The sequence below is a fragment of the Varroa jacobsoni genome, unplaced genomic scaffold (assembly GCF_002532875.2).
Source record: "Varroa jacobsoni isolate VJ856 unplaced genomic scaffold, vjacob_1.0 scaffold_198, whole genome shotgun sequence".
In the NCBI taxonomy this organism is placed as follows: Eukaryota; Metazoa; Arthropoda; class Arachnida; order Mesostigmata; family Varroidae; genus Varroa; species Varroa jacobsoni.
In genome coordinates this window covers 207,997-217,275 of record NW_019213100.1, presented here as the reverse complement: position 1 = coordinate 217,275, position 9,279 = coordinate 207,997, and the positions used below count along the sequence as shown (strand labels likewise).

General features: G+C 40.2%; 1 protein-coding gene across 4 annotated transcripts; it reads left to right on the top strand.

Annotated features, from left to right (window-relative positions):
- The first annotated feature begins 570 nt into the window (after positions 1 to 570).
- PolA1 (DNA polymerase alpha catalytic subunit) lies at positions 571 to 9,209 on the top strand. Of its 4 annotated transcripts, XM_022855231.2 has the most exons (8): positions 586 to 741; positions 2,078 to 2,293; positions 2,659 to 2,803; positions 3,093 to 3,261; positions 3,667 to 6,823; positions 7,016 to 7,209; positions 7,673 to 7,950; positions 8,523 to 9,209. In XM_022855231.2, exons 1-8 carry the CDS (start codon positions 732 to 734, stop codon positions 8,761 to 8,763), a joined length of 4,410 nt encoding a protein of 1,469 aa, XP_022710966.1. In that variant the 5' UTR covers positions 586 to 731; the 3' UTR covers positions 8,764 to 9,209. The 4 variants fall into 4 exon arrangements, 3 of the variants coding, with proteins under 3 accessions (XP_022710973.1, XP_022710987.1, XP_022710966.1); XR_015316004.1 differs by lacking the exon at positions 8,523 to 9,209 and having other exon boundaries at positions 571 to 741; positions 7,114 to 7,209; positions 7,673 to 7,744; XM_022855238.2 differs by lacking the exon at positions 8,523 to 9,209 and having other exon boundaries at positions 571 to 741; positions 7,138 to 7,209; positions 7,673 to 7,810.
- Positions 9,210 to 9,279: the final 70 nt, after the last annotated feature.

Sequence of the window (9,279 nt, the reverse complement as noted above, 5' to 3'; positions counted from 1 at the left end):
CAACAATACCCATATGAATTCATGAGACTAAGTTTTAGCTAAATACGATAAAAGTCTCCATAGCATGAGCACAACGACAATGACTGAGCAAAACAATTGTCACAAATATTCACAGACTATTTTTAATCAACTGCATTTCACGAATGCCCCACTTTCTCTGTGAGGCTTGTCGTGCTGTTCAAGATCTTACTTCGGACCAACCGAGTCATCTCTCGTAGCTGACTTTATACAATTTTCACTCACTTTTGCATCTCCGGTTGAAGCATCGATGACTCGCATCTTGAACCAAACACTGGGTGTCTGCTTCTGGATAAAGATAAATGGCTTGTTGGGTAAACAAATATGGTAGAAACCGCCATCTTGGAGGAAGGTCAATTTTAGCACTATTTCGGTTATTTAACATTAGCGTGACGGAAGGATGCCAAGAATGCTCATTATTTAGGTACGGTATCAATTTGATATTGACACAAACGATATCCAGTCTTGTGTTCTGGATAAAATTCAACTTTGTCAACAGCTCCTTAGCGCCCTCTGGTGGGTTCCGCGTTTAATCGAGGTTTCGATCTTCATTTGGCGCCAAAAGCATGCAAATCAAGTAAAGCTAATAGAAATTGAATAGAAGGAACGGTGTGGGGTGGGTTTTTTGTTGAAGCTTGTATGGTGAACATTAAAGTAGGCTGTAGAAAAAGCGAGTTAGTCAATTGTATGTGAGGCAAAATTTGCAAACAGAGATGGCTGATGGTAAGTACGGAATTGATGTCTGGATATTATTGAATTATACGTTGATTATAAAGACTACACACACAGTGAAAGATCTAACCAATGCTGCACAGCCTGAATTTATTTGTTAAAGTACCAATACTTACGACTTAAATGTGGATATATCCAACGGTATAAAAAAGCGTTAAATAGAAAGTTATGTGATATTGTAAACGTTTATTCTCGGACCCTGTGCCGGACTGTGAATATACCCCAGAGGATAGGTAGCCTTCTATATACTGTCTGAAGGACATCTTCGTCATTGGGCATGTCAATATCAGACAGCAAGAATGTACGCGGAGGGCCCATACATATAGAGTAAATTATATCAGTCACTGAACAAAATGGCCTGAAGTCTTGGTGTATCACCATGAAACAGAAGTGCACAGAATGCATATGTGTCTTCGCAGTTTCATCAACCTATGCACGATTAGATAATGAATCCTAGGTTACCTCTACTCTAGTTACAACTAGTTACTGTAGTTGATACGCCGTTATTATTTATCATGCCCTTGTTGTTGCGACTTTGGACATAATACTGAGACATTATTTTCATCTAACGTTGTCTACTCTGTCCGCACATATTCTATCATAAGGTAATTTCACATACAAAAAAGGGTTTATTTTCCATTAATATTAAGGCTAGCAGATAAATTACAAATACTGCGGTTGCAAATTCGGGTAATTTTTGTGGTTCATCTATTTACCAAAGGAGGATCATTCTGGACAAAACGGTGACATCGACTAGGGCTACATTGGTTTGAAATATAAATAGTATTTTGTATATGTGATCTGTGTCGTACATTTGATGCTAAGCTGCTCATCTTAGAAATGAATTTGGCCTGAAAAAACTAAGGACGTAAAGAGGTGATGCTTGTTCAATAGGTGAATGAGGCTTCATTGATATGCGTCTACATTATCTATGGTAACGTAATGGACTTTAAGGAAAAAATTGCAGTTTTTAGAACAAATGCTTAGAGATTACTACGGCGTAGACTTCAGACTCGAGGCTAATACAAAGAAAGAAACAACCGTAAATTTTATTGATAACTTATATGCTATACACCATAAATAAAGAAAAGCAAGGAAGGACGGTAAAGAGACTATATAAATATATAATTTTTACAACTACGAGTAATTAAGGCTACTAATAATAAAAATCTAATAACTCGATAGTCTAACAATGTGATTCGTATTATTATCTAGAACTATACTATGTGCTCTCTAAACATCAAAATGCAAAATGCTCAATACAAAGCTACAATACAAACTTCTAATAATCTGCATCCACTTGTACATTGTTATTATGTCTGAGTAGAGTCGTTGGCGTCGTCGCGTTCCCGACGGTCGCGTTCGGACCGTTCAGGTCGACTGGCAGCGCTCGAGAAGTTCAAAGCAGTGAAGAGTGGCCATAAAAAAGGCTACGATGTTGTCGTCGATAATGAGGATGACGTGTATGAAGAAGTCACTGAAGAGGAATACAATCGACGCGTTAACGACCGTCGAAGCGATTTCGTGGTAGGAAACGATGATGGTACGTAGGCAGTCGGAGTAAAATAATCGCATAATAGACACTTAACAAATTCGGTTTATTATTGATTACTTTATTAATTAGAGTAGTTCGACGACTTCATTTAAAAAATTTTATTATGCATACTACATATTATGACCCTATTACTTGCGCGTGCCGTAACGGCATGACCACCAGTCTTGTCGTTCTGCTCTTCTTTTTGAGCCACACGCGGGTCTACGTAACCAATCTATTTATTTCGAATTAAAAGTAGATTTTTTTAAAGACTCACTGTTATCCTTACGACGAATTAATAGTCATTAATTATTATTAGTTAATAGATTCGTTGAATTATGGTGGTAATACTGAGCGTATTCATATTATTTTAGATTACAAGGATAACGGCTACGAAATTTTTGACGAAGAGTTCGAAGAAAACGAGCGGGAAAAGTCCAAGAAGAAAAAAGTTTCTTATAAACCACCCAAGAGCGCTCAAGAGAAGCGGCAAGAAGCCAATAAATCTGGCAATATTCGGTATGAATTATGGTTAAGATGTTTACTTTTGCTATTAACAGTGGAAAATTTAATACAAATGGTCTCATGCTTGAAGAACAAAATTCCTCTGGTACCAAACTATAACTGGAACCCATCCACGTCCACATAACTGTGTTCCGGTTTTTATTATTTGTCAAATTAACTTTGTTATCGTTATTTATAGGCTGAATAGTTCGTTAGGTCAATCACCAATATTTTTTAGACATTTTTTACATCATAATATCTAACATAAAATAAACTCTATTCATATTTATTTGTCCTGTTTTAGCTCCATGTTTCTCTCAGCGCCCCATAAACGCAAAGCAGAAACGGCATCCCTAGAGGACGACGATGTATTAGCATCTATCATGAAAGCCAAAGGTTTCGATGTAGATGACGATGACGCACCGATAAAGTCAAGGCCAGCTGGCGGGAGCATAAAACGGCAGAAGAGTGAGGTAAACTCAAAGTGACAGGCAAACTCACACTTTTCTAACAGCGCAATATTGCATTGTTTGCTACCGGATTGATTACCGTATTTTTAGTCGATTAGTCTTGTCTTGGGTATTGCTTAAACATGATTTAATATATAGAAATTTTATAGTATTATGTACATTTAAGTAAAAGACATTCCTCGCATGTAGTAGTTCAGGGTCCAGTTTTGCATTCTCGATTACGTTCCGAGAATTTTGAGTTTAACGTAACCGGTATTTAGGTAGTAGCTACACTCAGCTACGATAGATTGGTGAAATTGATTTGGTGCACGACTCTGAAAGCGACTTTTCCGCGAAATTATTGAAACTTCTTTAAATTGTGATTTCCTTTGTTTATATTATTCATAATATTGTTCGTCCTTACTATAGAGTTCTCTGCCTGCAAATCCATTTGCGAAGAAAGATCCAGTCAACAAAGCGAGTACTGCGTTTGAAAAGCCAACAACTGCAAAAGCCCAAGATGTGAAGCCTAAAGTCTCGTCTGCAGAATCCAAGGTAGTCTCTAGCAAGAAAAATATCCTTTCCGACACAGAAAAATCTATGCCCATTGAAGAAGGCTCAACTCCAGAGACAAATACTAACATTGAAAATGCTAACTTTAAAGAAGAAGAATTGACGATCATAGACACCGAGGAAATGTCTTCTAAGGTTAAGACAGAATCTACTTCCTATCCAGTCAAAAAACTTGAAGAAGCGGCAGTTAGTACGCCGGTTCAAAGATCACAGAAAATGTTCAAAGTAGAAGATCTATTAGATGAAGCTGATTTCGATTCAGGATCAGAAGATAAACCAGCTACGCAAACTAACTTAGCCACCGACCTTCTCCTTGTAGAAAACAACTCAGGAAATAAAGTGTTCCGAATGTTTTGGTTGGACGCTTATGAAGATCCAATTAATCAGCCTGGCAGTATTTTTATTTTCGGAAAGACAGAGGTACCGCACGGTGTAGTAAGCGCCTCTGTTGTCGTTAGGAATATCCCTCGAAAGATGTTCTTTCTGCCAAAAGATGTCAAAAATGAGGCTGGTTCCGTTACGCCGATACTGTTTGGAGATGTCTACAAAGAGGTGTATGCAGTCCTAAAACAGCACGGTATCACAGATTTTCGATGTAAAGATATCACGAAGAAGTATGTCTTTTACACCAAGGAAGTCCCTCGTGAGACCAACTATCTAGAGGTCCAGTACAATCCTTCAAAGGCCTCTAACATTCTTCCAGCGGACCTTACAGGGAGGACGTTTTCTCGAGTATTCGGAACGAATACATCAAGTCTTGAAACGTTTATCCTCGATCGGAAACTCAAGGGCCCGTCGTGGATAGATATCAAAGACCCAAAACTAGTGACAGTGCGACGAACAACCTGCCGGTTTGAGGTAGATTGCACTGATTTTTGTAACGTGAGCGTCAGCGAATCCCAAGCGGATCCCCCGAGCCTGACTATTCTCACATTGCAGGCGAGAGTTGTTCGTAACGAAAAGAACGGCAGGGACGAAGTCATCATGGTTTCTGGACTGGTCAGTGAGGCTTACCCACTAACAAAGCCACCACCAACGCGCCTTTTCACTGGACATTTTTGTCTTGTCGCCGCATGCGCTGACCGAGGTCTGCCGTATGACTTCAAAAAGGAGCTCGCCAATCCCACCACTAATCGTTTACGGATCAATGCTTGTGATAATGAGCGTATGCTCATCTCACAACTAAACGCCAAAATTGCCAAAGTAGATCCAGACATTATCGTTGGTCACGACGTAACAACCTTCACTCTACCAGCGGTTCTTTCAGCCATGGAACGGCACAAGATTTACAAGCCGTCGGCGCTTTCGCGCCTACATCGATCCTCGATGATCAACGTGGCCCGAATGGATCACAGCCATTTGTTGCCCGGTCGAGTTCTCTGTGACACAAAGCTTTCAGCTCGGGAACTTATTCAAGCAAAGAGTTACGACCTTGTCGACCTAGTACAGAATGTTTTGTCCAAAGAACACGATGAAATACCGGTCGATGTCATACGTGAGATGTATTCTCGAAGTGATTCCCTTCTAAATATTTGCAAGCATCTCATTATTGAGTCGCAATTCGTGTTGAAGTTGATGGCTGAACTTAACGTGCTGCCGCTAGCGGCCCAGATTACAAACATCTGCGGAAACACTCTGTCACAAACGCTTCAGAGAGGGCGCGCATTGCGGAATGAATATTTGCTTTTGCACGCGTTCACCGAGAAGAATTTCATTGTTCCGGACAAAAAGTCGAAACGATCACGCCGTCTGCAGAAGGAAAATGAAGACAGTAAAGATGAGAAGAAAAAAGGCCCTACATATTCAGGAGGTTTAGTTCTTGATCCCATTGTTGGCTTCTACGATTCGATGATTTTGCTTATGGACTTCAATTCACTCTATCCGTCTATTATACAAGAGTATAATCTCTGCTTCACGACTTGTGTACTTACACCTCCTGAGGAAAATCTGTTAGCGGCGGAAACTGACTGGGAGGCACAAATTCCGCAGACGACAGTGGATGTTGGAGTTTTGCCGTCCGAGATTAAGCGGTTAGTTGACAGCCGTCGAGCGGTCAAGAATTTATTAAAAAATTCGAATCTTACCAAGGAAAAACTCTTGCAGTACGATATTCGGCAGAAAGCTTTGAAGCTGACCGCCAATTCAATGTATGGATGCCTTGGTTTTCAGGGGTCTCGTTTTTACGCCAAACCCATTGCGGCTCTTATTACACAACGTGGTCGAGATATATTGATGAGTGCTAAGTCAATGGCCGAATCAATGGGGTACTCTATCATCTATGGAGATACTGATTCCATTATGATTAAGACAGGAACCAATCAGATTCAGCAGGTCCAAGAAATTGGCAACCGTATACGTCAGGCGATCAACAAGCAGTATCGTCAGCTGGAAATCGAAATAGACGGCGTGTTCCGGTCAATGCTTCTGCTAAAAAAGAAGAAGTATGCTGCTTGTACGCTTAGTTTGGGATCTGATGGCACCATCACTGGACAGAAGATAGAGGTTAAAGGCCTAGATATCGTTCGCAGAGACTGGGCTGAACTGGCTCGTCGTACGGGTCGATTTGTGGTAGACACGTTGCTGGATGGCAAGCTCGGTGCCGATGATGCCGTAGATGCAGTGCATGCCCATTTGCAACAAGTAGCAACGATGATCAATGAGAATTCCTTGCCATTTGAGCAGTACATCATCACCAAGCAACTAACGAAGAATGTTGAAGACTATTCTGATGCTAAGAACCAACCACACGTGATTGTTGCTCAGAGATTTAACGTACGGGGCGCGCGAAAGCTGAGGGCAGGTGATACCGTTCAGTACGTGATTTGTGAGGACGGCACCGATGCCCCGCATATACAGCGAGCATATCACAAGGATGAACTCGATATGAAGGAATATGCTGGAAAGCTGGCCATCGACAAAACGTACTACCTCACCCAACAGGTGTTCCCTGTCGTGTCGCGTCTCGTGGATCCTATTCAAGGAACGGACTCGACCATCGTCGCCCAGTGTCTCGGTAAGCGTTGTTCTGCCAACACTAATGATTTTGAACTTTTCTATATATATAGTGGATAAAGTTAACAATATGTGAGTAAGGGGTTTTGTGCTTTCTTAATAACAAATGCCCTGACCGAACAAGCTATCGCTGCTAACATTTGAGTAATGAGCTATACACGCGTTCTGTGTATGTTGAATTTCGACGATGGAGGCTTGGACCCAAGCAAATATAATCGCAGGGCAGCATTTGATCCGTCGGAAGTGATCGACTCCGAGTTGAATGTAGGTATTTCATTGCTTTTGCCGCAGTCGCTCGACTCTGACCTCTTCCAGAATGTGGAACCCTTCACGGTGGAGTGCACCCAGTGTAACACGCCCATTTCAGTTGACGGACCCGTTTTTCAGGTACTTTCTAACACGATTTGTTTATCGTTGCTTCATCAATAAAATAAAGAAAATCGCTGTAATTATTCAGGTACAATGTTTTTCGTTAATCATACACCCAAACGTAGTTTATATACACTGTCTATTTATACTACTTAGCTGTACTTGCCCTGGGCGGTAATTAGGTGGGAATCAAAAACCACTCCAGCATAAGATACATGTTCAAATTTAAATATTTGCGGGAAAACGTTTCCGAGATGCTTCTCTCAAGAAAATAGTTCTGCGATCAGGTGAAGGACAGACAGAGTCGAATAGACCTATAGTTAGCATTGCTACGAGGTTTTCCAGACCGGCCAGCAAAAAGAAAAATGTAGTCCATTTCTGAACGAATAATGTTATTTCACTTTTTTACACTAAACTATAAGTTTGCCTATAACTACTTAATATCACTAATAACAATATATCCAAATGTTCTTTGACTTAGGTGGTTGATAGTAAACTGCGATTCCTTTTTGCCGAATGTGGTCGCTGCCAGGCCCAGCTTAGTACTCAAGTGGAGCAACTTTGCAACCAGGTAACTCGGAGGCTTCAAAAACTCCAGGCCGAGGCGGAGGATATCACCTACGTATGCCAGATATGTGACTTCCGCCAGAGAGACGTTTTGTGTAACGTGCATGAAGAAGAAATTCCGACGTGTTCGTCGTGCGGAGAGGACGCACTTCAGCTGCGTACACAACAGTTTCAGAACTACGCTCAACTTCGGTAAGAATTATCCAGAGTCCATGTACCACTTGTTAATGAGAAATGACGAGAACGAGCTTCATAATTAGAAAAAGAAAAATCACTCAAAAAGCAAATATAATATATTCTCTATCTAGAATAAGTACGAACTGATGAAGAAAGAGAAAACAGTTCGGCAAATCTTTAAACGTTCTAATCGATATACCCGAGTAGAATAAATTGGGTATATAAATAGCACCATCTAAAGTGCCATTGCCTAACAGTAGTTACGCACCACGAGTGGGGCTTTATGTACGGGATGTGCATTCGACTATTTGTACAAGTAAAATATTTTGTTACCATGGCAGAAGCAGTAACACGAATCTCGGTAAGTGCTTAGTTCAAGGCTGTAATGCCTTCGTGTGTTTCATTTCCAAATTTAAGATGGACCAATATTGTTGATGGGTTCGACTTATGTATACTGAACTCAAATCGACACACTTTTCGTAATTTCGTAATTTTTTTGCAAACTACGCAACTTGAGCGACGGCTAATTATTTAATCAATAATTAAGGAAATTCGCAACTACTAATCAAAGACTCATCTGTTCTCAGGTATTGGAATTTCATGTTTGATCTCGATTACTACGCCACAAAACTCCCAAACTCGGAATCGCGGCAGCTGCTTGAATCAGACTCGGTCCGTATTCTATGCAACGCTTTCACCGTTCTTGTTGAAAATTTTCTGAGGGATAATGGGTTCACCATATTCTCGCTTCGATCATACTTAGAAAAGTTGCCTTCTTGTGAATTTACTCGAAGGCCCATGATTAGGCCCGATCTCGATATCCCTTAAATAAAAACGTTTGCTAGCCGTAAGAAATATAGATATCGAGAGAAAGTGTCAGTAGAGACACTGTCTGTGTTATTCCAATTGCATGGGTAGGGTCGCACATAAAAACAGCTGACACACCGAACAGGTGCAATTCTTAACTTTGTACAGGTAACGCAGCATGAATTCGACTTACACAAATTATCTTATTAGATCACGGGATATAGTTTCCGTCACAATTTCATTCAACTTAATCCCTGGAAAATATAAAAAACAAGAAGCATTGCTACAAATATCATAAACGAATATCCGCGATCGATCTAGTTCTCTTTCGTTCTAATGAAACACTTAACCTATCGGCTATGTACATATAGTATTTAGGAGCTCTGAATATATATGAGAAGTGAAATTTTAATTTGAAAATAAGCTTGACAGTTTCTAGTAACAATAAAATTGTGAATTTAGTGGCACTGTGAATTTTCATTTTTAAATTACAGATATGCTTATTTATTATTACTACTAAAATATAAATATTTTTGT